Consider the following 27300-nt stretch of genomic DNA (forward strand, 5'->3'; position numbering starts at 1 on the left):
GCTCTGACTCCCAGGATGGAGTGCAGTGGCGCGATCTCGGCTCTGGGGTTCACAACATTCTCCTGGGTTCACGACATTCTCCTGCCTCAGCTTCCCGAGTAGCAGGGACTACAGGAGCCCACCACCATGCCCGGCTAATTTTTTGTGTTTTTAATAGAGATGGGGTTTCACAGTGTTAGTCAGGATGGTCTGGATCTCCTGACCTCGTGATCTGCCCATCTCGGCCTCCCAAAGTGCTGGGATTACAAGTGTGAGCCAGTGCGCCCAGCCCGATAAACTTCTGATTTAAGTATAATTGAAGAAACAGAGTTTTAGAACTTGTATTAAAAGATGCAGTATCGGAGTATTCAAGTTAATTAAAATTGCATGTGTTTGCCTTAATTATATTAAATATAAAAATTCTATCTCAAAGATTACCATTAGTTATGGGAAAAATGTTTTTCTCAGCGAGTCATTTTTAGACATTTTGAAACTGGTAATTAATTTCATTTTCTTAGTCAAGGACAAAGTGGAACATCATGAAAATATAAGAAACTGGGCAAACCCCACAGTGGATTGATTATGAGTAAAGAAAAATAGAATATATGGTCAAGAAAACCTAAGATTTTATTCCAAAATTGTGTTGATGCGGAACTATTTACCTTGTTTAGTAAGTGACAATAGCTAATTACTGACCCACTCAAATGATCACATAAAAGCAAACCAGCTGGAATTATTTGGATGGCAAGAAGATTTTCTGTCACTGGAAAGATTGGCCAACCAGCTCTTATTAAAATAATTAACTGCGTAGTGAAAGAAGGTAAAGCTATATTTTTCTTGAGAGACTCAGATATGAGAGGGAATTAAGGTTGCAATCCAAAACCATAACTAATTTATATCGGAATTATACTTCCATTTCTACAAATGAGCTGGTTTATTTTGACCATCAGAATCTTACTCTCTCAAGAAAAGATACCTTAAAAATAGAATAATACTAGTTCTTCAAATTACTAAACCAATTCAGTTCTCTTTCAGTTGGTTACTCTAGTAAATTAAAAAGGCAAAAAGGTTATTGGCCTGTTTGCCAGGGCCAAGCCTCACTTTATCTTAGTTGAGGACCTAACAACACTTATTCCATGTATCATCTTAGGGACTAGCTACCCTTGACTACAGGAATTCCAGTTTGGTTCCTACAGGAGGTGTTCTGTCTCTAAACTCTACTGATGGCAATATATTTAACTATTGGCCAGGTTTGTGACACCATTTTGGAGATCCATCTTTAAGGCCTTTTAGTGCAGCTGTATCTTTATACTGTCCCAAAGCTGAAGACCAGAGTATGAAACTACCTCTCTTCCTTCCTTGGCTATTGCCTTCCCCACAGCTGGATCTGATTATAATAATTTGATGTGTAACTTTATTTAGAACAGAACATTTCTTTCACAGTATTTTCTGGTTTGGTCTGGCCATTCATTACTTGGGAGAATGTTCCATGTGACTCCCTGTAGTGATCCTGCACCTTTGGCAACAGCCCCTCCCTAATCTCATACATCCCATGTATCATGACTTGGCCCCCTTGGATCCCACCTTGCTCTTCACCCTCCCTGACCTACCCTGACAATCAGAAAATGGTAAACTGTGTGCTCTTAGACTACCAGCCCAAATATCTCTCAAATTTAATTTACCAGGGAGTGGTCACCTAGGAATAAGCTGAATGGATAGGGAAATCACATCAAACATACTTCTCAACAGGTGGTAGCTTTTCCATCACACATATATTCCTGTTGGCAGGTACCTAAGATGTACAAAGTGGGTATGTGATGGACATGGAAAGGATAGTGTCGTTTGGCTTGTTTAGCTTTCTGGGGTCTGTGTGTGCAATGGTAGCACCTAGTGGGTATAGCAAAAGGGGAATATGCCAGTATATATAATTTTTTGCATTCTATTATCTTAAGATACCAATTCCTTGTCTTTTGTCAATTTTTTCTTTTCCTACTACACTCACTGCTTTTTAAATTAGTCTTGAAGTGCTTCTCAAAAATTGGAAAATATTCTTTTTAATTTTTGAAATGTCTAAAAGAAAAGGCTGTGTGGAAATTACTGACTGGTCTGATGCCTATTTTAACTGTACTTTTAAAAAGCAAATCTAATGTTTATAGATACAGGTTGACTCTGAGTGCATTAGAAAATTTATGTAATCCCTGTAATTCTATGCAGATGTTCCTCAATTTATGATAGGGTTACATTCTGATAAACCCATCATAAGTTGAACACATTATAAGTTAAAAATGCATTTAATACATTTACCTTATCAAACCTGATAGCCTAGCCTAGCCTACCTAAATGTGCTCAGAACACTTATATTAGCCTACAATTGGACAAAATCATCTAACACAAAACCCATTTTATAGTAAAGTGTTGCATATCTCATGCAATTTATTGAATATTGCACTGAAAGTGAAAAAACAATGGTTGTATTAGTACTAGAAGTATGGGTTCTACCGAATGCATGTTGCTTTCACATGTCGTGAAGTTGAAATAAGGTATGTTGAATCATCCTAAGTCAGGGACAATCTGTATTTTAAAGTAAACAAGGAGAAATTTCACAATTAAATGTTTAAGTTTGAAATGTGGGCAAGGTTCCAGTTGAATGTTATATAAAAAATTATTTTACATAGCCATGTGTGTCATACTTAGAAAGTCTTTGTTTACATTTCTTGCTCTATCTGGAGAGAAACATTCATTTTTGGTTTAAGGGCTACACATGATTCTTGGGTTATATGTTTAATGACTGTTTCATATTCAGCTATTGTTATTTTCCTATTAGACTCCCTTATATCTGTTATGATGTCCAGGGAATAGTTCCAAACCAAATAAAGTGAAAGGCTTGTATCATTGAGCACCTTTCTTCCTTGTTCCATTTCCTAATCTATAGGAGTGTCAGTGTAGATCGCAATGCCACTATTTCTTTCCCATTTCTTCACCCAGTTCTTGTAATATTCAGTTGTTGGAGCCCTTCCGCTGTTACACAGGGGCATCTTTCCTAAGTAGTATTCAGGGAATACTTCTGGGTAGTTAGGCAGAGTAAGGGGCTGAGTTAGGTTAAGTCAGGTGTCCTATTGAGAATGATGTTGGGGGTTAGAATGAGGGGGAGAAAAGTGAGAAAGAAGAATGTTGATGGGAAAAGGGTCCAGGAAATTGAGTAGTTCATAAGAAAGTTAGAAAAGTAGAAAGTACTAGGTACATGGAGCAGGAGGATCTGGGAAAATGCTTTAGGTCTTTCTTGTTTAAAGGTACAAGACTACAATTAGTGATGTCTGTGGATGCACTTAAAATATTTTGAGAGTGTGCAGTCTCTTCTACACTGTCTAGGGACAGTATTTAACTCTCATTTGAATGGTGCCTGAGGTACAGTTAGGCCTGAAGTTCTATCTGTTGATAACATGGAGATGAGTGGTTCCATACTTTTGACATCTAAGCTGTAAAAGCACAACACCTTCTATCATGATGTAAGTATGTTGCAACACACAGGCCAGTGTTATGGGGCAAGTTAAAGTTAGGATTTTTCTGTGAACTTATTTCTGAATGATTTTCTACCAAACAGCCCCACTCTCCTGCTTCACTGTTGAGGTCCTGAGAAATTTTTATACCAGTGGCTTACTGGCATTAATTACTTAATGTTAGAAAGTATATATTAGAAGGAAAAAGCTATTGCATTGAAACAAGTAAACATAATAGATTAAGTTGTAAGTGTATGTGGGAGATTTTGTTTTATTTTTGATATATAGAAATAAATGGTGAAGTTGGTAAATTCAGGAGAACATGTACCAAAGAGCAAAACATTAGGAAAACAGATGATAGGAAGGAGGAGGAAGCTGTAGCTTGTTTACATTCGAGTGATCACAAGACTGTTCTAAGCCAAGAACACAGCTGGAGTTTGATGAAAGGGAGTTGAATGCTCAGCTGAGACTGAGCATATAGGAATCGTTCTTGGATGCCTCATTTTTTGAGCCCCTTCTTTGTTTCATTATACTGAGAAAAGCCACATGCAAGTATAACAAACAGTTATGTGGCCAAACAGCATATGGTCTCTCCTGCCGGAAATGAGAAGGAGGAGGACTTGAGGAGAAAGAATTGAGGTTGGCTAAGTAGACAAAGAATGAGCTTACGTGGAAACAGACTGTGTTGTAAATAAAAGCATTGCAGTGTTCCAGGACTGCGCTGGTTGTACTGAGCCTGCAACCTTGAGAACTTTTTGGGTGCCAATGACCTGTTGTTCTCTCTCTGGTTAACATGGCCTTAGTCAGTATAAATGAACCAAATGTTTGTGGACCAAAGCCATGTTTCTTCCTCTGGTCTGGTTGATGCCAGCACCTCCTGGAATGACACATTAGGACCAGGAGGCAATACAGCATTTTCTCTTGGTGGCTTTTGTGACGTGACTTCTGTTATTAGGAATCGTGTTATCTTCCCTCTGTGTCTGCTTTCCTAGCCACTTGATGCCACCGAGGAGCATCCAGTGCTTCTTAAAGTCTTAGGACAGGTAAAAGGAGGTGTCAACAGTAGATTTAAAACGTATGACTCTAGCAGCTGTGTTTCTACTTACTACTTACTGAAAGGTGTAATACTGTAAATGTTAGTTAAAATACTAAGTTTCTGCTTTTTCTTTCCGTAAAGCCTGAACATTAAACCAGGCTGGAATACTAAAAGGAAGTTTATAAATACAGGAGTGGGGAGATGGCTTGCCTAAAAAAAATCCCATGGTGAACCGAATAGATGCTTTAGCATAAAACAAAATTAAGAATTGAGAAGTATTATATATGGACATAAATAGCTGGTCCAGAAAACTCAGACCATCTGTGCCAGTATTTTACCTGATTATTTGGAATATCAACAGTATAAGAAGCGTTCTTTTTACAGGCTGGATTATTTAGATAATTTTTTCTACATATAAGTAGCATCTATGAATTCTTTCTTATTAATTTACTATGACCTATACATATCACTTGATTTATTAATATTCATGCACTATATTAAGGGCAGGTATTTTAGAATGCTAGAGATTCCCAAAGTAATTTTGACATTGGTTTTGTAAATATGATCATGTATATGATTATATCTTAAGAATGATTAATATTCTTAAAATTTTAATATTTTAAAGTAAATAATGGAGGGCTTGAAATTATTATTCTGCTCTTCTTTTCAATATATTATATTCTCTATTTATTCTGAATCTATATCTAAGCTCTCTCTCTTACTAGCTGTGTCTTTTGGTAAGTGATCTCATTTCTCTGTGATTTAGTTTTCTTATCTGTGGATAATAGGTGGTTATTAAATGAGTTCAGAAAAGTTCGTAGAACAGTGCCTGTACATAGTAAATGCTTTGTATTTTCTATTACTATAATACAGATGATAGCAGGCATCATTTTTTTTTTCAGATTGGGCCACAATAATTGGGCCACATAAAGTACTGTTGACTTTTCCATTTTTCATCACTCCTTACATTTCCTTCTGTAAACTAACTGACAGGCAGTAGGTGGGGTGTCAGGGCCCCAGCAAGACAGGAAACAGGCACATTCGACCAGGGGACCAAAGCAGAGCCCAGCCACATAGACTGGCCCAGTATGGCCAGAGGAGAAGATGGGAAGGCTGCAAGGCCATTCTCACCCTGGGTACTGGACACGATCTAAAATCACCATGCTATTCCAGAGCCCATTGGTTGGTGCAGTGAAGCTCCTCATCTCTTTCCCTCCCTGTCAAGAACAGGCTGGGGTGGAACTGAGCCTCCTCCTGACTCAGAGGAGCTGAGGGAAGGCTGCAGCTGGCAAGGAGGTAACCAAGTGTTCTGTATCAGGAGGATGGTGAAAATGAAAATACTGCAAATAACAGCAAAAATTGGAGTTATGCAAAGAGGTGAAGGAATCATGAAGAACTTTAAGATTTGCCAGGGATAAGCCCCATGCCGATATATAATGTTTTCATAACTGTGAATTGCCAGTATGTACATTTTCATTGGGGCAGTGATCACTAAAAGTGATTTCAGTTTCTTAACCAATATAACATTAAACAAATGTAACTTTTTGCCACTTACAAAAATAAGCGTAAGAGATTACGATTCTTCTTTAACCAGCCAGTGCCCAAAGTGGAAAATCACATTCTTAATGTTGTTGTCAAGTCATTATCACAGGAAATATATATGTCTTTTATAGCTACTCGTATGACAGCAATAAACTATTGGAAAACATAGCAGAGATCCAGGAATGCCAAGCTTATTATCAGTAGGACAAATAATTTCTTTGTCTTATAGGAAGCCTGTTTATATTTTCATCATGGAAGTTGTGATTGTTATAACAAGTAACAATAAGAAGTTATCTTCTATTACACAAAAGTTTCAACCTTCTTAATATTAATTTCCATTATTCTGATGACAAAAAGTTTGTCATAGAAATTAAAGATGAATAAATGTATCTTATTTTTTAGAATCTTAAATGATTTTCACTTTGAAATTAACAAATGTGAATTTCCATATTTTTGTGACCATCTGTCTACTTCCTGTATTGAAAATAGAGTCAGAGGCATAGTAATATAAGTCTGAGCCCTCTTTGGTACGTATTAAATTGTGCACATCATTTAGCTAAATGTAAATGATATGGTAAATGCCTCCTGAGTAAATAATTTCCATTACTTACCAAATTGAGCCATCAGATGATTCTAAAAATATTCATCATGCTTTTGGTGGCATTTTCTCTGGAGTGGACTGTTTGAGTGCCAAGTTACAACCAAGAACGAAATTCCTGTTTCACGGTACATTGTATCAAAGGTTATCAAGTGTCTTTGAACATCTGATAATTTTTCCTAAACTGTGACTGAAACTAGGCTAAAGAAAAGTTAAAACTTCAGTCATTTCTAATGATTAATTAAGATAGTCTTAAAAACGTTTTTCTGTTTGACGTTTCTTGTCACTAATTTATTGTTTCAAAGTCTGGTATTCCATACTTAACATCCTATTTTCTCTTCTAATGTTATGTTGCATAATTGAAATGTCACTTATACTGGGTACAATTATAAATATGAAGCCCTTAAAAATATGCCTTGTCCCTGTTAGGTTCAAGGCAAATATAACCTTCTAAGTACTAGACCATCTCCAATCATATTCAAAATTCCAGGGTTGCAACACCCGTAGCATGATTTGTTAAAGATACCTCACATATTTTTCTTCTACATGTGAAATAATCCCAACTCTTAGCCTTTATAGGTCAAATTTAACAATTTTCATGATACCTTCGAACCCTCCTAACATTTTATACCTCCACTGATAGTTGAGTAATAGTGCCTTGGGTCTAGCCTATGACGAAGGGTCTGGCCTATGATGAAGGGAAGCAGAAAATAATTTGGGGGGTCCACAGCTTGAAAATAATGCCACCACCCAGCCTTTTTAGCTTTAAAATACAATCTGGGAGGATAATGCTTCTGAAACTATTTTGCCATCCCAGTGGATTCATTCAGAAAACAGGGCCCTTCTTAGTCTTACCCTAAATGATCCACTTTTGAGGTCCCATTTATTTTCTCAGAATCATAGTCTTCCTTTTTTTTTTTAGTATGAAAGAAAACACCACCTGCTGCAGCTGGATGGTGAAATCAATTCAGATAAATTTTATCAGAAAAGAAATATATTGCCAAACAAAAAATTTCTCCAGAGAATGAAGATCATGTTGAAATTGTAATATATAGCAGACAATGCAGAGGCTTAGCTATTTCTAGGTTGTTTATTACTGAAGATTTTTCTGATCAGGGCATATAATTTCAGTGCCTCTCATGCCTTTTTGAACCATAGCTCTCTCTGTAAATTATGAGTTAAGCAATTAATTCCGTTTCACTTGCTAGTAAAAATTAAGTCCTAAAGACTCATGTTGGAAGTCATCTGTGAAAAATTCTTACAAAACAGTTGGCATTTACTTTTTGCTGAAATTAAATTAATAAGCCTAGAAGATGAGAGTCAATCTCATGTTTTATTTCTTTAAAAAATGACATTTTACAAAATGGAAGTGAAGATTATAGCAATAGTGGCTAGTGAGTGCTGGCATTGGTTTCTTGAAAATTGAAGGTTCTTATTTGTCTGCTATGTTATTGCCAGTCTTCTCTCCAGTCTAAAGGAATGACTGTCTCCAACCTCCACACCCCCGCCACCCACACACACATACAAGCATTTAGAAGACAAGCATGGTTGGTCATTTTCCATTTACTCAGAATGTTTTTTATTCTTGAAATCTTATCTTAAATGAAATTATTACATAAAGTTCACTAATGATAATGGCTGTGTGTATGTGTGTTTTTATATATAATTTATTATATTTCATTGTTTTAAGCACTTTTATAAATTAACTTACTTAGTCCACATAACCCTTTGAGGTAAGGGGGAGAGATTAGGAGTCCAGTTTTAGACATTGAGCAAAAACATATATCAATAGAAATATGTTTAATATGATATTAAAAATTAAGATCAACTTAAATGTCCAACAGTAAATAATTGGATGAATAAATTATGAGACTTTCGTGCAATGAAGTACTATGGAGAAAAATATTTGGCACATCTGTATATTATTTACTGACATGGTATATTTACTGACAATATAAAGCTGGTTATCAAATAGTACTCAGGGAACAACCACATTCTATAGAAGAGAAAAAATGTACTTTGTATTTGCATAGGAAAAACTAAACAAACTATAGCAGTAGCAGTTTGTAGTGATTTAATTTTTTTGCTTTTATAATTTTTTTCATCAATTTTCTAATTAAGTTTTTGTCATTGAAAAGAGAAAATATATTATTCTAGTTACCTTAATCTTATGGACTGTATTTTGGGACTCTGAGGCCGAGTTGCAGGGCCATTGTATAGTATAGCAGAGGCAGATATATTCTTTCCCATGTTTGGGGGAACTACAGAGGTACCAAGGACATCCCACTGTAATTTTTCAACAACCAACTGTTTCTGCTAAGAAAATACACTGAAAGTAAGGAGGAGCAGATAGAGAAGAACTTGTAAGATCCACTGACCTTCCTGTTCCAATTCAAGTAATCTTTAATTGTCTCTCAGATGATTCTTACATAAGGAATTTAAAAATTACATCCATCTAATTAGAACATTTTTCCACTATAAAATGTTAAGATCCACCTTACTTTTTAAAGATTTAGAGTATTTTTTTTTCCTACCTTACTTTTAAAAAATTTATCCATTTTGCTGGGCACGGTGGCTCACGTCTGTAATCCCAGCACTTTGGGAGGCCGAGGCGGGCGGATCACAAGGTCCGGAGATCAAGACCATCCTGGCTAACACAGTGAAACCTCGTCTCTACTAAAAATACAAAAAATTAGCTGGGTGTGGTGACACACGCCTGTAGTCGCAGCTACTCAGGAGGCTGAGGGAGGAGCATCGCTTGAACCCAGGAGGCGGAGGTTGCAGTGAGCCGAGATCCCGTCACTGCACACCAGCCTGGGTGACAGAGTGACTGCATTTAAAAAAAAACTGTCCATTTCTCCATTTTTGTTGTCGATGATTAGTCTTTTCTTGGTATCTCAAAATTTTAACTCAGTATACTTTATTATTTCTGGAGCTTAAAATGTATGAAGTTCTGAAAACTGCCAAATTTAAACCTAACACTCTTTATTGATGGTTTTTAAATACAACTCGTTTTAGGGAGGGAGACTTGAAAAACAACTTTACAACAATTTTATTGTTGTACATGCATTTTCAAGTGCCAATAGGCAGTGGTGTACTTTATTCTAAGATGTAATAATCAGGTTCTAGGAAAGTGATGTAATTATGAACTGGTTGCCTGGGTGAAATGATTGATTGACTTATTTGTTTTTTCATTTCAAGGGAGTGAAAAAAATAGATCCTGATTTATATGAAAAGTTTATCAGTCACAGATTTGGAGAAGAAATATTATATCGCATAGATCTTTGTTCCATGCTGAAGAAAAAACAAAGTAATGGTTATTATCACTGTGAATCTTCCATTGTGATTGGTGAGTGTCATTTAAAAATTATTTATTATCTTTATTTTTAATTTTTTTGGCATCACTTTTATCTTGACAAATATTTAAACTTAGTTGTATATGTTTTCTCAATGATATACTTTCCTAAATATTGTGTTTTGACAATGATACACTGAAAATTTTCTAGAGCATTTTTAGTATTTATATTGATCAGTTAAGAATTTGCTACCCATAGTTTTTATACTTCTGGCTTTAAATATAATTATAATGAAGTCTGGAAATACTGATTTAGAAATCATTTCAATTTAATTTTATTTCATGAACATGAAGAAAGCATTTTCTCCAGGGAAGGCCTCCATGGCCTTCCACACCAGGCATTTTTGTATTTGCAGCTTGTAATTAGGAAGAGAATGACCTCAGCCAGAAAGTTTCACCTTGAGAAGAGAAAATGTAGGTGACCTGCAAAAATTGAAAACTTCAATTTCTTCCCTAAGAAAGATGTTTTGAGAGGAAGCAAAGATTTATATGTAAATGCATCTGTTAGATGGCATGAGATGAGACAGACTCCTATAAAACTGCGTTTCCAGGTGGAAAGTGTGTACACTTATGGAGATCTTTCATCCAGAATAGAGCTATTCTCCACTTTTTGCAATGTGAATGTATTTCAAAAGAGCCAGCTCTGTTGTGATTCAGATTTATTGTTTCAAACCAGACACTATTCTTTTAAAATTATGAACTTCAAGACAACCTGATTTATATACTTTTAAAGTAACATGAAAATACTCAAAGAAGACAAATACAGGCATACCTTGTTGTATTGTGTTTTGCTTTATTGTGCTTCACAGATATTGCCTTAAAAAGACAGTTTATTTATTTATTTTTAACAAATTGAAGGTTTGTAGCAACCCCGTATCGCTTGTCTTTCTGGGCCATTTTTTCTAACAGCATGTGCTCTTTTTGTGTCAATTACATTTTGGTAATTCTCACAATATTTTAGACTTCATTATTATTATATCTGTTATGGTGATCAGTGATCTTTAATGTTATTATCATTATTGTTTTGGGGTGCCACCATATGAATTATATTCATATAAGATAGCAAACCAAATTGATAAATGTGTGTGTTCTGACTGCTCCACCAAACAGCCATTCCCCTATGAAGAGTCGTACGTCTCTTACCTTAAATCAAAAGCTAGAAATGATACATTGGAAGGACCTGCAAGAAAAAAAAAAAGCTAGCAATGATTAAGCCTAGTGAGGAAGGCATGTCGAAGGCTGAAATAATCCAAAAGCTAGGCTTCTTGTACCAGTTAGCCAAGTTGTGAATGCCAAGGAAATTAAAAGTACTATTCCAGTGAACACACAGATCAAAAGAAAGTGAATTAGCCTTATTGCTGATAAATGGAAAAAGTTTTAATGGTCTAGATAGAAGATCAAACCAACCACAACATTCCCTTAAGCCAAAGCCTGATCCAGTGCAAGGCCCCACCTCTCTTCAATTCTGTGAAAGGTGAGAAAGGTGAGCAGGGTGCAGAAGAAAAGTTGGAAACCAGCAGAGACTGTTTCATGAGGTTTAAGGAGAGAAGCTGTCTCCATAACATAAAAGTGCATGGTGAAGCAGCAAGTGTTGATACAGAAGCTGCAGCCAGTTATCCAGAAGATCTAGCTAAGGTCGTTGATGAAGGTGGCTGCTCAAAACAACAGATTTTCAACGTAGACAAAATAGCCTTCTGTTGGAAGAAGATGGCATCTACGATTTTCATAGCTACAGAAGAGAAGTCAATGTCTGACTTCAAAGTTTTTCAAAGAACAGGCCGACTTTCTTGTGAGGGGTTAATGCAGCTGGTAACTTTTAAGTTGAAGCCAGTGCTCATTGTCCATTCCAAAAATCTTAGGGACCTTAAGAATTATTCTAAATTCACTCTGTCTGTATATAAATGGAACAACAGAGCCTGGATGACAGCACATCTGTTAATAGCATGGGTTACTGAATATTTTAACTACTGCTCAGAAAAAAAAAAGATTCTTTTCAAATGATTACTGCTCATTGACAGTGCACCTTGTCTCCGAAGAACTCTGATGGAAATGTACAAGGAGTTTAGTGTTATTTTCATGCCTGCTAACACAATGTCCATTCTACAGCTTGTGGATCAAGGAGTAATTTAGACTTTCAAGGCTTATTATTTAAGAAATATTTTTGTAAGGCTATAGCTGCCATGAATAGTGATTATTCTGATAGATATGAGGAAAGCAAATTGAAAACCTTCTGGAAAAGATTCGCCATTCTAGATGTCATTAAGAACACTATGATTCATAGGAGGAAGTCAAAATAGCAACATTAACAGGAGTTAGGAAGAAGTTGATTCCAGCTCTCATGGATGACTTTGAGAAGAGGTTCAAGACTTCGTTGGAGGAAGTAACTGCAGATGTGATAGAAATAGCAAGAGAATGGCCAGGCACGGGGGCTCACGCCTGTAATTCCAGCACTTTGGGAGGCCGAGGCAGGCGGATCACAGGTCAGGAGATCGAGACCATCCTGGCTAACACAGTGAAACCCCGTCTCTACTAAAACTGCAAAAAATATTAGCCAGACGTGGTGGCAGGCGCCTGTAGTCCCAGCTACTCGGGAGGCTGAAGCAGGAGAATGGTGTGAACCTGGGAGGCAGAGCTTGCAGTGAGCCGAGATTGCCACCACTGCACCCCAACCTGGGTGACAGGGTGAGACTCTGTCTCAAAAATAGAAATAGCAAGAAAACTAAAATTAGGAGCGAAGCCTGAAGATGGGATTGAATTGCTATAATCTCATGATAAAACTTTAGTGGATGATGAGTTGCTTCTTATGAATGAACAAAATAAGTGGTTTCTTGAGATGGAATCCACCTTGGTAAAGATCCTTGAACATTGTTGAAATGACAACAAAGGATTTAGAATACTACATTAACTTAATTGATAAAACAGTGGCTTTGAAGGGTTTGAGAGAATCAGCTCCAGTTTTGAAGAAGTTTTACCATGGGTAAAATGTTATCAAACAGCATTCCATGCTACAGAGAAATATTTCGTGAAAGGAAGAGTCGATTGATGCAGGAAACTTCATTATTGTCTTATTTTAAGAAATTGCCACAACCACTCCAACCTCCAGCAAGTACTACCCTGATTAGTCAGCAGCCATCAACATCAACAGACAAGACCCTCCACCAGCAAAAAGATTATGACTTGCTTAATGCTCTGATGATTGTTAGCATTTTTGGCAATAAAGTATATTTAAAGTAAAATGTGTACATTTTTTAGGTATAATATTGCACATTTAATAGACTGCAGTATAATGAAACATAATTTTATATGTACTAGGAAACCAAAAAATTCATGTGACTTGCATTATTGCAATGTTTGCTTTATTGCAGTAGTCTGGAACTAACCCATAACACCTCTGAGGTATGTCTGTATATGTAGCTAAATATTGCAAGGTCTTTAACCAAGGTAATTTATCTCCACATCAGCTGGAAGAATACCTATGGATGTATACACCCTGAAAGAATCTTAATACTGATGTTTATTAAAGCATTTAAAAAATGTTCAAGAGACACAATTTTACTTCCAAATTTTCATTAGAGATCTTCAGAGGTCCTCATTTTACCTTTCAAAGACTTCAGCTATTTTAAACAGAAGATATTCAGTATGTCGTTTGAATTTTATATTCTGAAACATCTCAAGTCTATTTTAAGGAGAATTTTCATGTTTTCAGAATCTCTGTAAGAGAGCTGTCTTCCATCCAAGTTTTGATGAGGACCAAACATTTCTGTTTAGGTTCATTGTAAATGGAAAATTTAGATACTTCTTGTGTAGGACAGATTTTGGCTGGCTTCCCCTATCTTCTCTGCCAACCTTATAAGGCCTCTTATAAGGCCAACCTTATAAGAGATGCAGTGCCTCATTACCTCTCTCACTCCTGTTTAAAAAAAAAAAAAAAAAGGAATATGTTGATATTGCTGAAAATATTGCAGGACTGGCATTATGAAGCTTACATCATAGATTACCTAAATTGCCACTGGACAGTTCTGTTCAGCCTACCACCCCCCATCACTGTGTTCAAGCCACTGAGATTTTGCTTTCATTGCTCTTTTTCAGTTGATAGTCTTTAAATCCCCTTAGGTGAGGTAGTTTCTCCAGATCTTTCCATCAAGCTTCTTTATTGCTGTCACACTTTCTAATTCAAAACAATTTTGCCTTTTTCAAACCCTGCCAATCTTGTATCCCCATGCCAATCACTTCACATTGTTTTAAAAAATGATTTTTGCTTATTACAAATGCTTTTGTGGGTCACATTTGGCAATGACAATATAAACTTCAAAATCATATGTGCCTCTAAAGTGATAATTTATTGTTATAATTAACCAAGTTTAATGTACACTAGAATTCATTCGCTTATAAATAATTATTGATTTTGTCAATCTTACCTATATTTTATAACAATATTAGATTTGGGATACTTTGTTTTATTTCTCAATCAGATTTAATTGGCTTCCCTTGGTTTAGCTTCCCTTTGATTTGATCCTAGCTCAAATTTAATGTCAATTTCTTGAGGCTTGAGCCAACATTTTATAGTATACATTAATAAGTGGGACAGATTTCTGATCTTAAGATACTATTCAGAGTTCTAGGATAGAAGTTGGGCCTCAGGGACTCTGAGAACTTCCTGATATTGTTCATAAAACTTTGTACGTAGGTACATGTGTGAATTTTTCTGGGGAGATAATTTAGCCCTCATTAGATTTGCATATTTCCTATCTTTGTTAATGGTACATTCTTGGAGAGTGCTAGATTACAAGTTACTGATTTTCTCTTTAACCATCTCTGTTATACCATTTAAGACATCTTTAAAAAAAATCAGTGAGTATATATGCTGCATTTGTAAGGTTTCCAGTTGATTCACTTTTTTTTTTTTTTTTTTTTTGAGACAGAGTCTTGCTCTGTCACCCAAGGCTGGAATGAAGTGGCTCAATTTCGACTCACCACAACCTCCACCTCCTGGGTTTAGGTGAGTCTCCTGCTTCAGCCTCCTGAGTAGCTGGGACTACAGGTGCACACCACCATGCTTGGCTAATTTTTTTTAATATTTTTAATAGAGACAGGGTTTTGCTTTGTTGGCCAGGCAGGTATCAAACTCCTGACCTCAGGTGATCCACCCACTTCAGCCTCCCAAAGTGCAGAGATTACAGGTGTGAACCACTGTGCCCAGCCTCCAGTTGATTCACTTTCATATTTTCCTGTTCTGTTCTTTGCTTCATGGATATTATTTCTTCTGTCATGTCTTTGAGGATTTCAATATAGTCATTTTTTAAAGTTCTTTTCATATTTAAAAAGTTCTGTGATTCCTTGGGAGTGAATTCTTGTATTTGGTCTTCTGTGACCCTCAGTTTCCTCTAGTGCTTTTTAAGTTTTTTTTGGAGCTCATCTTATTGTGCATGTTTTCCCCTTAGAAGCCCATGTGGATTTTGTGGTTGTCTCAGCCCTGGTCCCACAGGATACGTTGCTTTGAACTGAGTTAGGAACTGGTAACCACAAATCATCCTTATCCATAAGGAGTTGGGATTCCTTCTTCTGAATTCTGTTACCAATATGTGAGTTGAGAGTAAAGATACTAGCCTTTTGTTTGCCGTATTGGCTTCAGATATTTTCCAAGTATTATGTTGCTTTTAATTTTGGACAAGGAATTTTTTATATTATGTGTTAAGTTTTATCAAATTATAGGTGAAAATTTCTTCTGTGATTTATATCATGACCATTATGAAATTATCTTCAAACCAAAGATTTGATGTGTATTCATTCATGTTTTCTTTTAGTTTTTTTTTGTTTTTTTTTTTCCATTTAGGCTTTTAATTTACCTGATATGATCATTAATATAAGTTCTCATACACACAGGAGAAACTCATAAATCCAGTTCTATTTTATGCATTTTAAATTTTATCCATTAATTTATTCATTTTTAGTGCACATGAAGTAGAGATTTAGTTTTAGAAATTATTTTCTTGCCAGGTGCGGTAGCTCACGCCTGTAATCTCAGCACTTTGGGAGGCTGAGGCGGGCGGATCACGAGGTCAGGAGACTGAGACCATCCTGGCAAACATGGTGAAACCCCGTTTCTACTAAAAATACAAAAAATTAGCCGGGTGTGGTGGCGGGCACCTGTAGGCCCAGCTACTTGGGAGGCTGAGGCAGGAGAATGGCGTGAACCAGGGAGGCGGAGCTTGCAGTCAGCCGAGATCGCGCCACTGCACTCCAGCTTGGGCAACAGAGCAAGACTCAATCTCAAAAAATAAATAAATAAATAAATAAGAAATTATTTTCTAGGATTTCTTTTACACCCCATCAATCTTTTTCTTTGTGTCTCAGAAATCACAGATTAGCAGCCCTACATGTACTTGATTGGAACAGGGGTTTTTGTTCTTTTTTTATAATTTGAATTACTTGCTGATACTAGTGTGATCTTATATTAAATCTGGATTTCTACTTTCTTCTGAACAATCAGAAGAGGTGCCCACATTACCACATTGGTCTCACATTCTTGCATGGCACTACAATTTCCTGGATGGAGTAATAGGCATTGTGACCTTGAGCATAGCTATCTTTTATTATCCTGTTTACCAAACTGTTGTTCTTGTACAAATCTGTTTACCTTTACACTGCCTACTTGACTCCTGAGGGCATCTGAGTTTGTACCTCTTGCCAGCTGTTGCCTACTTTACATTTCTATGGTGAACATTTTCCTCTTTATCTTCTGCCATTGTATACCTTTATGTGGAGTATTAGGAGAATTTGGTAGGATATGGTGGCAACATTCATATTTTCAGATATAAGAAAAGGTACGTTTTAGTTGTTTCATGCTGAAAGCTTTGGGTGATATCATACCTACTTGTCAAACCACACTGCACTAATCAGTTAAAATTCAAATAATTAATAAAAAAATGAAAACCCTACTTCTTTTTGGTAAAAACCAGGAACGAAATATGGTTCAGGAATGAAATATTTTAGGATTATGAAAGCTGTTCTCTGTGAGCTACTTACTCGAGTTGGGTGAATTAATTTTTCTCAGGCAGCTATGTTCCATTTATATTTCCCTTGGGAATGTAATTGACTAAATGACACCTTTTGTAAGATTGATGAGCAATTTAGTGCTTGCAAAGACTAGTTTACTTTCAGCTGTCAGACATATCTTACAGGAGGCAGTGGGGAATTTGGAAGGGTCTAGAATTTTTTGTTTGTTTGTTTGCAGTCCAGTGTATTTATAACTTCTACAAGCAGAGATAGAAACAGAATTATTTTCTGAGAACACTGTTTCTTTGCTTAATAATTATTATTCAACATTAATGAATGTTATTGAACATGTACAATGTGCCTACTTCTCTCTTTGGTATCATGTGATACAGAGAAGTATAAGACATAGTCCTTAAGAGTGATACAGAATCACTGGACAGCAAAGACTATGTCTGAGAAATGGAGGAGGAATAGATGAATAGGACTTGTCTATAACAATAATGGGATTTGATAGGACACAGTGGAAGCTTATAATTTTACTGTTTAGTAGGAGAGTAGGGGGATAGGGGAGTAGCAGAATTCAGCTGAATGGGATGAGATTGAGGAGCAGAGCGATAGTTAATAGAGAAAGGAGACTTTCTGGAGCAATTGACTTCATTGCTTTAATGGTAAAGACCACAATTACTTTTGCACCAACCTGATACAATGAAAGAGAAGTAATGGATTGGGAGGCAGGGTGGAGGCATTAATAGTGATAGACAACATTTTGATTGAACCTATGGTTGAGTTAGCTGAGGAAGCTGCAGAGTGGGAGGTTGCTAGGTTTGCGGGTATGAGGAGTTGGTGAGCGGATGGACATAGCTACATGCACTAAGGCAGTGAATGTGTAATACTGAGTAGATAAATGTGAGATAAAAAGAGAATGATGTTGTGCTCGCTTCAGCAACACATACACTAAAAAAAGATGATGTTTAATACTCTACATAACACCACAGGACTGAGTCCTAAAGATAAGACCTTTAATTAATTTGAGACTGTAGCATAAGAGGCCGGGAGGAGGATGGGGTTGGGCCAAGCATAAGCTAAATGGAAGAAGCAAAGATCTCCGTTGACATGGTGATAGACCAGGAAAGAGTTCTAGATAAGTTAGTGCCATATAGCTGTAGTTTAGTCAGAACGTATCCAATTCTAAATAGGCCAGAACAACAGGATATCATGCTCAGACTTTATGGGCTGAACACTAAGGATAATTCTGAGTGAGTAGAGTCAATGAATTTATTCTTCAGATGTCCTTGCTTTTTGAGAATTACCCTTAAGACACTCAGACAGCCTAGATCAGTCTTAAAAGGCTTGTTAGTCTTAAAAGGCTTGTCATGGTTCACCCAGGCATTTCTAGTAATATGAGGGCAGTAGTTCAGCCAAAAAGAAAAGACCTTTTTCCTTGCTTCTGAGGTTGGAGTCCCTTTTGACTGAGGAGACCCTCATCTCTGACTCTGACGTCTTTATCTTCAGTGCTCCTTTACCCTTAGGGGCCAGGGCAGAGATGAGTTGCCCACATCTGGATGGATGTTGCCCAGTTTTAGTATGTAGGCATGGGGATCTCCTTTATGGAAGATAGTAACCATTGTTTGATGCTGCAGGAAGGCATAAGAGGAGAAGGAAATTAATTTTTTCATTGGGTGAAAGGCATAGCTAAGAAAAAAAGGTTTTGAGCTTTCTAGAATCCTTAAACCTGGACCTTTGATAAATAATAAAATTTGAAAATGTTGAATTTGAAAATGTGTGTATTGCTTAAATGCCATATGCTCACTTAGTGGAGAGGGGCATTGGCAGTAGATATGTGCATGAATGCCTTCCTTTTTTTTAATTTGCTTTTTGCAGTAGGAAAATGTGCCTCATTGTGCTTATCTTATACATGATTTAGTATTCTAATCATTTACAAGGCTATACTTTTGTTGGGTTTTACTTTATTTTTTATTTTTATTTTTTGTAGAGACGTGGTCTCCCTATGTCCAGGCTGGTCTTAAACTCCTGGGCTCAAGTGGTCCTCTTGCCTCGGCCTCCCAAAGTGCTGGGATTACAGGTGTGAGCCACCGTGCCCGGCCTGGGTTTTAAATTCTTTTAAAATATGCTTTAGATTCACCCGTTCTTAGAATTTGGTCCATGGGTCTGGTGGTCCTTTAGATACTTTTAGGGGGTCAGCGAGGACAAAACTATTTTTGTAAAAATAATAAGACATTATTTGTCTTTTCCACTGGGTTAACATTTAGATGCAAAAGCAATGGTGAGTAAAACTGTGTATGACCAGTATAAATCTCGACAGTTGCAACTAGAAAAAAAAATTTTAAAGGCAGTTTCTTATAAGAATGTTCTTGCTGAGTAGTAAAAATTGCTAATTGTGTTTAATCTCAAGTTCTAAGTATATATATTTTTAATATTCTGTGTAACAAAAATGGGAGGTATGCATGAGGCACTTTTGTTGCATATTGAAGTAGGCTGACCCAAAGAAACGTGTTTATATGATTGTTTAAGCTGTGAGCTAAAGTAGCCACTTTCGTCCATGGAACACCACTTTTTCTTGAAGAATGATTGAAGGACAAACTATTGTTTTCATACTTGGGTGTTGACAGGCATTTTCTTGCAAATAAACAAGTAAACTTGTCACAGCGAGTACAACAACTAACATTATTTACTGCTAATCATAAAATTCAAGCTTTCAAGCAAAAATAGAAATTTTGGAAAACTCGCATATATTATCAGTTGCTTGACAAAGCACACAGTAGGTTAATGAACTTCATTTTCCCAGTTTTTTGTTTTTTGAGATGGAGTCTCGTTGTGTTGCCCAGGCTGGAGTGCAGTGGTGCAATCTTGGCTCACTGCAACCTCCACCTCCTAGGTTCAAGTGATTCTCCTGCCTCAGCCTCCCAAGTAGCTGGGATTATAGGCGCCTACCACAGTACCTGGCTAATTTTTGTATTTTTAGCAGAGACAGGGTTTCACCACCTTGGCCAGGCTGTTCTTGAATTCCTGACCTCAAGTCATCCAACCGCCTTGGCCTCCCAAAGTGCTGAGATTACAGGCATGAGCCACCATGCCTGGCCTCCCAGTTTGTTTTTATCTGTCACATTCTCTATGAGGTATAACTTATATGCAAAACCTGCACATACTTAAAAGTATACAACTAGATGAGTTTTTACATATATCCATAGCCTGTGAAATCATTATTGCCTTCAAGATGCTGAACTTTACATTACTCCCCAAAGTTTCCTTATGTCCTTTGCCAAGCCATGCTTAAAGACTATTCTAAGGAGATGGGGGTGATATTAATTAATGTGTTTTTAATGTTGCTGCAAAGGACATGGTTTTGTTCTTTTTTATGTCTGTGTAGTATTCCATGATGTATATGTATCCCATTTTCTTAATCCAGTTCACCATTGATGTGTACCTAGGTTGATTCCATGTCTTTGCTATTGTGAATAGCAAGCACAGTGATGAACATACGAGTGCATGTGTCTTGTAGGTAGAACAATTTATTTTCCTTTGGGTATATACCCAGTAATGGAATTTCTGGGTTGAATGGTAGCTCTGTTTTAAATTCTTTGAGAAATCTCCGAACTGCTTTCCACAGTGGCAAAACTAATTCACATTCTCACCAAAAGTATGTAAGTGTTCCCTTTTCTCTGCAGCCTTAGCAGCATCTGTTGTTTTTTTGACTTTTTATTAATAGATATTCTGACTAGTACAAGATGATATCTCATTGCAGTTTTGATTTGCATTTCTCTGATGATCACTAATGTGGAGCATTTTTTCATGTATTTGTTGGTCACTTGTATGTCTTCTTTTGAGAAGTATCTGTTCATGTCCTTTGCCCATTTTTTAATGGGTTTTTTTCTTTTACATGTTGATTTAAATTCCTTACAATTTCTGGAAATTAGACCTTTGTTGGATACATAGTTTGCAAATATTTTCTCCTATTCTGTAGGTTGTCTATTTACTCTGTTGATAGTTTTTGTTGTGCAGAAGCTATTTAATTAGGTCCCCACTGGTCAATTTTTGTTTTTGTTGCAATCGCATTTGGGGACTTAGCCAAAAATTCTTTGCCAAGGCCAATGTCGAGAAGGGTATTTCCTAGGTTTTCTTCTAGAATTTTTATGGTATACATGTTACTACAAAGTCATGCATGGAGAAAGATCCATTAAAAATTCAAGTTAGATCAATAGATCTGAATGTAGAGTATAAAAAGTTCTTTGGTATGTTTTAAGATTCTACATTGCAACTAAACTTGAAGAAACTATAACTTACCATGTTTTGGTATCGTATCAAAGCATATCCACGATTATCTTAATTTAATAAATGTTTATGAATATAACCCACACAAACTAAAGCTCTAGGTGGGTGGGTAGGGGTGTTGCCAGTCATTCTGAAGAGTATAAAGGAGTCCTGAGGTCAAAAACGTTAAAAGAAACCTCTGCTTTAGTTCATGGGTCCAAGGAAACCATGAAAAAATGTAATCTGTAGATAGTTAACTTAATTTTGAGCAATATTTTCAACACTTTCTTTGAATAAATTAATTTTGATGGCTATTAGGCTGTCTCCATGTCAAATATGAATTGGTTTGATAACTCTCTAATTTTTTCTCCTCCTTTAATTTCCATTTGAGCATTATGTGGCAAAAATGTAACAAGTATAAAACCACCCCAGACAGACAGGATCATATCTATGTGAAATGACTCATTTAAAAATCATTATCATGTGAAATAGATATGATGTAATACAGAAATGTCTCTTGCATGATAGGTAGGACCAAAACATTTGCCTTTTTTTCTTCTTCTTTCTTTACACAGGCTAACAGCGATGTGATTAAGAAAATTTTATCTCTACTTAGACCAATTAAGAGGAATTTATTTCAAGCATTTTAGAAGAGGGAACAGTGAAAAAACTTTATTGGCCGGGTGCGGTGGCTCAAGCCTGTAATCCCAGCACTTTGGGAGGCCGAGACGGGCAGATCACGAGGTCAGGAGATCGAGACCATCCTGGCTAACACGGTGAAACCCCGTCTCTACTAAAAAATACAAAAAACTAACCGGGGGAGGTGGCGGGCGCCTGTAGTCCCAGCTACTCGGGAGGCTGAGGCGGGAGAATGGCGTAAACCCGGGAGGCAGAGCTTGCAGTGAGCTGAGATCCGGCCACTGCACTCCAGCCTGGGCGACAGAGCCAGACTCCATCTCAAAAAAAAAAAAAAAAAAAAAGAAAAAACTGTTTATTATCTGAGAGAACTGTACACTTTTTTTTCACTTGAAAAGTTAGCAGTTCAAAATTTTCTCTGTTAAAATTATGGAGTAATTTATTTAATAAGAGCTGACTACAAGGTATTTCCTTATTTTATGACATACAAATTGGGTGACCATATGATTTATCATCTAAATGGTATACTTGTAAGTATAAAAGGGGATCTGTTACTTACTAGGCTGGGATAAAAGAGGAAAACCAAGACTATCCTGGCTTAACTGGGACTTAGGTCACCCTACCTAAAAAAGTATAATGTTCTTGAAAAAGTGGAACCTTTGACATGCTATTTTAATTCCAATCTTGTTTTTGTATCCTGTGTCCCCTTTATATGTTTCTTTGATGAAACATGCCTTCTAAAAAGAAAATGTTTAAAATTTGTTGTTATATGCCCCTAATAAAAATGAAAAGCAACTAATAATTGGAACTCTCAGCTTACTTCTTTATATCTGCCAAAGTTAGACGAAGCTTTGGGATAAATAACTGAGAAAATTAATCTTAGTGATGGCTCACTGTATTTTAACTGGTATATCAGCTATTAATCTGGATACTAACACAAAGTGGCAGCTGTGGCTCAGGCTATTTTGAAAATCCAACCATCTGTTGGTTTCAAACCTTATGATTTATATTAGACATCTTAGGAACCCTGCATATTAAAGGGGCAGTGCTAAGTGGTAAATTTAACTATCTGGAAAATTAAGCATCACTACCAAAATGATGCAGTAGTAAGGTATTTCATGAGTTATTTGTGGAGCCTTCAGTTGGAAGTTTATTCTAAAAAATATGAAGGTAAATACTGATTTCCAAATAAACAGGAAAAATAAAACCATTTGAATGAAATTCTTAGAGTGCAGAGTCTGGTCAAACAAAGCCATTAACATAATAATGAATTATTAGTTGCCAAAAGTTATGGCTACCTAGTCCATGACATTGCCTCATTGCCTCTGAACATATTTTTCACCACATTAATCAGTGTTTATTAATGTTTTAAAAGTGCTTACCACAGTGCTTGACATACGGTGTTATGAAATCACTAGTGACCGGGCGGTGGCTCACACCTGTAATCCCAGCACCTTGGGAGGTCGAGGTCAGGAGTTAAGAACCAGCCTGGGCCGGGCGCGGTGGCTCAAGCCTGTAATCCCAGCACTTTGGGAGGCCGAGACGGGCGGATCACGAGGTCAGGAGATCGAGACCATCCTGGCTGACACGGTGAAACCCCGTCTCTACTTTAAAAATACAAAAAACTAGCCGGGCGAGGTGGCGGCGCCTGTAGTCCCAGCTACTCGAGAGGCTGAGGCAGGAGAATGGCGTGAACCCGGGAGGCGGAGCTTGCAGTGAGCTGAGATCCGGCCACTGCACTCCAGCCTGGGCGGCAGAGCGAGACTCCGTCTCAAAAAAAAAAAAAAGAAAAAAAAAGAACCAGCCTGGTCAACATGGTGAAACCCTGTATCTACTAAAAATATGAAAAAAATTAGCCAGGCAATCCCAGCTACTTGGGAGCCTGAAGCAGGAGAATCACTTGAACCTGGGAGGTAGAGGTTGCATGAGCTGAGATTACCCCACTGCACTCCAGTTTGAGGGACAAAGCGAGACTGTCTCAAAAAAAGAAAAAAGAAAATGTTACTTATTCATATTGATAGCAGTGCTAGTCATATAGAATACTTACTGCAGTGGTATTCTTTCCTAACATCAGAACATCAGTTTTCTAGTTATTAAAGATTTGCATTATTCCTAATGCTTTCCTTAAATTGGCATGTGATCAACACTGGTGCATTTCAAAAGTAAAGATGCTTATATGTGTGTGTGTGTGTATATATATATAACTTACATATACAATATAAAATACAATATAAATAAAATATTTATATTGTATTTTATTAAATACAAATGTAATAAAATTGTATTTTATTAAATACAAATTTAATAAAATTGTAATTATTAAATATAAATTTATTTTGTATTGTATATAAATAAAATAAATATTTTATAAAAATTTTATACAATATAAAATATTGTATACATGGCCGGGTGCGGTGGCTCAAGCCTGTAATCCCAGCACTTTGGGAGGCCGAGACGGGTGGATCACGAGGTCAGGAGATCGAGACCATCCTGGCTAACACGGTGAAACCCCGTCTCTACTAAAAAGTACAAAAAAAACACTAGCCGGGCGAGGTGGCAGGCGCCTGTAGTCCCAGCTACTCGGGAGGCTGAGGCAGGAGAATGGCGTAAACCCGGGAGGCAGAGCTTGCAGTGAGCTGAGATCCGGCCACTGCACTCCAGCCTGGGCAGCAGAGCCAGACTCCGTCTCAAAAAAAAAAAAAAAAAAAATTGTATACATAAGTTATATATATAAATACCTAGGTGAAGATAAAAACTTGGTTTAATTTTTTTGACTGGAAAAACAAAGTTGGCAAATCTATATAATATAGTGTTATTTTTAAAAACTTGCTAATGTGGTGAAATCACAATAGACAAACTTATAAAACTCATTAAATTCTTCTCCGTTTCAGTGACACATAGAGCCATTGGAGAGGATGTAGAATAGTAGAAAGAGACAGAGAAAGAGTTCAAACTACAGAGGAAAACATAGCGACCAGAAGTTCCTACAATCAGACAGACCTTGTTCTAATGGTCACTGCCACTTCCCAGTTTTTAGTTGCGCAACTTTTTGCACATTTTTAATGACTCGAAACCCAGTTACCACTTCTATAAAATGGGGATAATAATAGTTGTTAGTTCATGAGGACTGAATAAGATCATGCATGCAAATCTCTTAGCATCATGCCTGGACATACTCAATGTTCATTAACTGATGCCTATTATTATTGTTGTAGAATTGCTACAAATTGTATATAGAATTCTTAAGCCCAGGACAAACAAGGCTCAAGAGTGACTTATGGTAGGATTAGTCTAAGAAAAATAAAATGTCCATTTTGCCTTAATCTTACTAGGAGTACACTATTCTAGGCATTAGGAAAAACCTTGAACTCTAAAGGATTGTTAAGACACTAGAACAAGTTGTTAAGGGATTTGTAAAATATCTGACTATCTTTTCAGATGGAAGAGATTGTATCATTTATGAGGTTATCTAATCTGGAGGTCTGAATTGCCTCATGAAGTTTCTTCTATCATTAGAATTCATGAAACCTCTATTTTGCATTAAATTATATTTTAGTTTTTGTCACAGCTAGACCCTGATTACTATTGGATATCTGATTAATTGGAAGAGAGGTAACACAGTTATCAATCTCCAGCCCTGTTTTAAAATCCAATTCAGTTGCATCCTTTATTGTTATATAGTTACTCTTAAAATATGAATGGGGGTAGTGAAGTATGATTAGTGAGTAAATAGGTCTTGGTTGTCACACTGGCAGAGTGAATTTAGGATTCATTGATACTGCCTGAGTTACCAATTCATTCACAGCTCCCTGCTGGCATTTGAAGCATTGCTGACCACTGTGCACATAAAGGCTTCTCCTTTACTTTAAAACTTTTTCAGTTCAATTTTGGCTATTATAATTTATTTGTGCAATTTATTGAACAGGTATCTATTGAGGGTACCAAGTGCCAAGCATTATGATGTGTATAGAAGGTCAAAGATGGTAGGCAAACACAGCCATGCTCTCGGAGTTTACTTTCTAGTGGGAAGGCATGCAAACAAACAATTACAATTTAAAGTGATAATGACTGTAATGAAGTTAATGGGAACCAAGTGAGGGTGCTTTTAATGCTGCCAGGGATTGTCAGGGCAGGCTGCACAGAAGAGGAAAGTTTTGAACTGAAAATGAGAATGTTCAGTGTGGAGGGGGGCAAATGAAAGAGATTTTCCAGGCTGAGAAAGCAGCATAAGCGACCCAGTGGAGTCTGTGCAGGGACGTGTAAGTAATTCACTCTGCACATGAATTACTTGTCTTTAAGTAGTTCAGATCTTATTTTGTAGGGAATGGGAGCCATCAACATTTTTGGAGCTGGACATGACATGATTAGATTTGTGCTTAAGAAAAGACACTCTGCTGGTAAGGTATAAGCATGATGGTTGAGAGGGAGCAGGAAACAGATCAGTAAGACCAGTAAGTAGGCAGGAGTGGTAGTCTAGTCAGGTCATGATAATTGCCTGCACTTGGCATTTGCAGTGGATGGAGAAGGAGGGGCGGGTGTGTATCACAGATCTTGGTAGGCAGGAGAATCAATATTTTAAGGTTTTGGATAGATTTTGAAAAACAGAAGAGAACCCTAGGTTGGCTCCCAGATTTGGGGTTTAGACAGCTAGGTAGACAATAGTGCCCTAAACCAGTTGGTTGTACAGGATAAAAGAGCCTTCTTTGGTGACAAGAAGATAATGAGTTCAATTTTGGGCATATGAAAGCAGTTGTGGCCCAACCAAGGGGCTTGTTGAGGAGAGAGATCCAGGACATAGATTATATATATATATATGTATATGACGGTTATAGGATTCAGTGGCATTAGGTTAGTAGTTCAAGCTATGGGTATGAATGAAATAGTTGAAGGTTACTTGGGAAACCTAGAACTTCAGATTTGCTTTGCAGCTGGTTACCTGAGATATGTATTGTACAGAAAGGATGGAGACCTTAAACAGGAGGCTATGATAGAGATAAAAGGTTTTGGAAATTATTTCCATACGTATGACAAATTTGTTAATTGTTTCTTGTTGGTCTGTGGAACATCAGTAGCCTAAAATGTCTCTGTATAATTCAAGATTGCATCTTCTACAGAGAAACTTGTTCTGGTAGAAATGAAGATAATGAGGACTAAAGAAACACAGAGTATATTTTATTTCCCTTTATGAAGTTTAAATTCTGTCTTTTTTCATTAACCCACAGAGATCCTTTGATATTGTATCTGACCGTAATATGTTTTATATAAAATGCCTAAGGGACTAAGTGTGAGCAACTGAGAAAACAACAGTTTGTCAATTCATGAATTGTGGTTCTATTTGATCTTCTGTTGACTGGAGTAATGATTCAGGTGAGTATTTTGTCTCGATTCTGGC

The 27300-nt window shown here is 36.8% G+C and overlaps 1 protein-coding gene across 9 annotated transcripts in view; it reads left to right on the forward strand.

Moving 5' to 3' along the window:
• AKAP7 (A-kinase anchoring protein 7) overlaps positions 1-27300 on the forward strand; it is a 157436-nt gene that overhangs the window by 86857 nt on the left and 43279 nt on the right. For 6 of the 9 annotated variants that reach the window (XR_013416207.1, XR_013416208.1, XM_077999427.1 and 3 more), the window contains one exon: positions 9854-10001. Coding sequence is in view for 5 of the 9 variants with exons in the window: in XM_077999427.1 (XP_077855553.1) it covers positions 9854-10001 (148 nt within the window). In the remaining 4 variants the exon portion in view is untranslated. Of the gene's footprint in view, positions 1-9853; positions 10002-14929; positions 15007-27130; positions 27276-27300 lie in introns of all 9 variants that reach the window. The other 3 variants (XR_013416209.1, XM_077999425.1, XR_003728798.2) reach the window with 2 other exon arrangements.

Source organism: Macaca mulatta, chromosome 4 (genome assembly GCF_049350105.2).
Source record: "Macaca mulatta isolate MMU2019108-1 chromosome 4, T2T-MMU8v2.0, whole genome shotgun sequence".
Lineage (NCBI taxonomy): Eukaryota > Metazoa > Chordata > Mammalia > Primates > Cercopithecidae > Macaca > Macaca mulatta.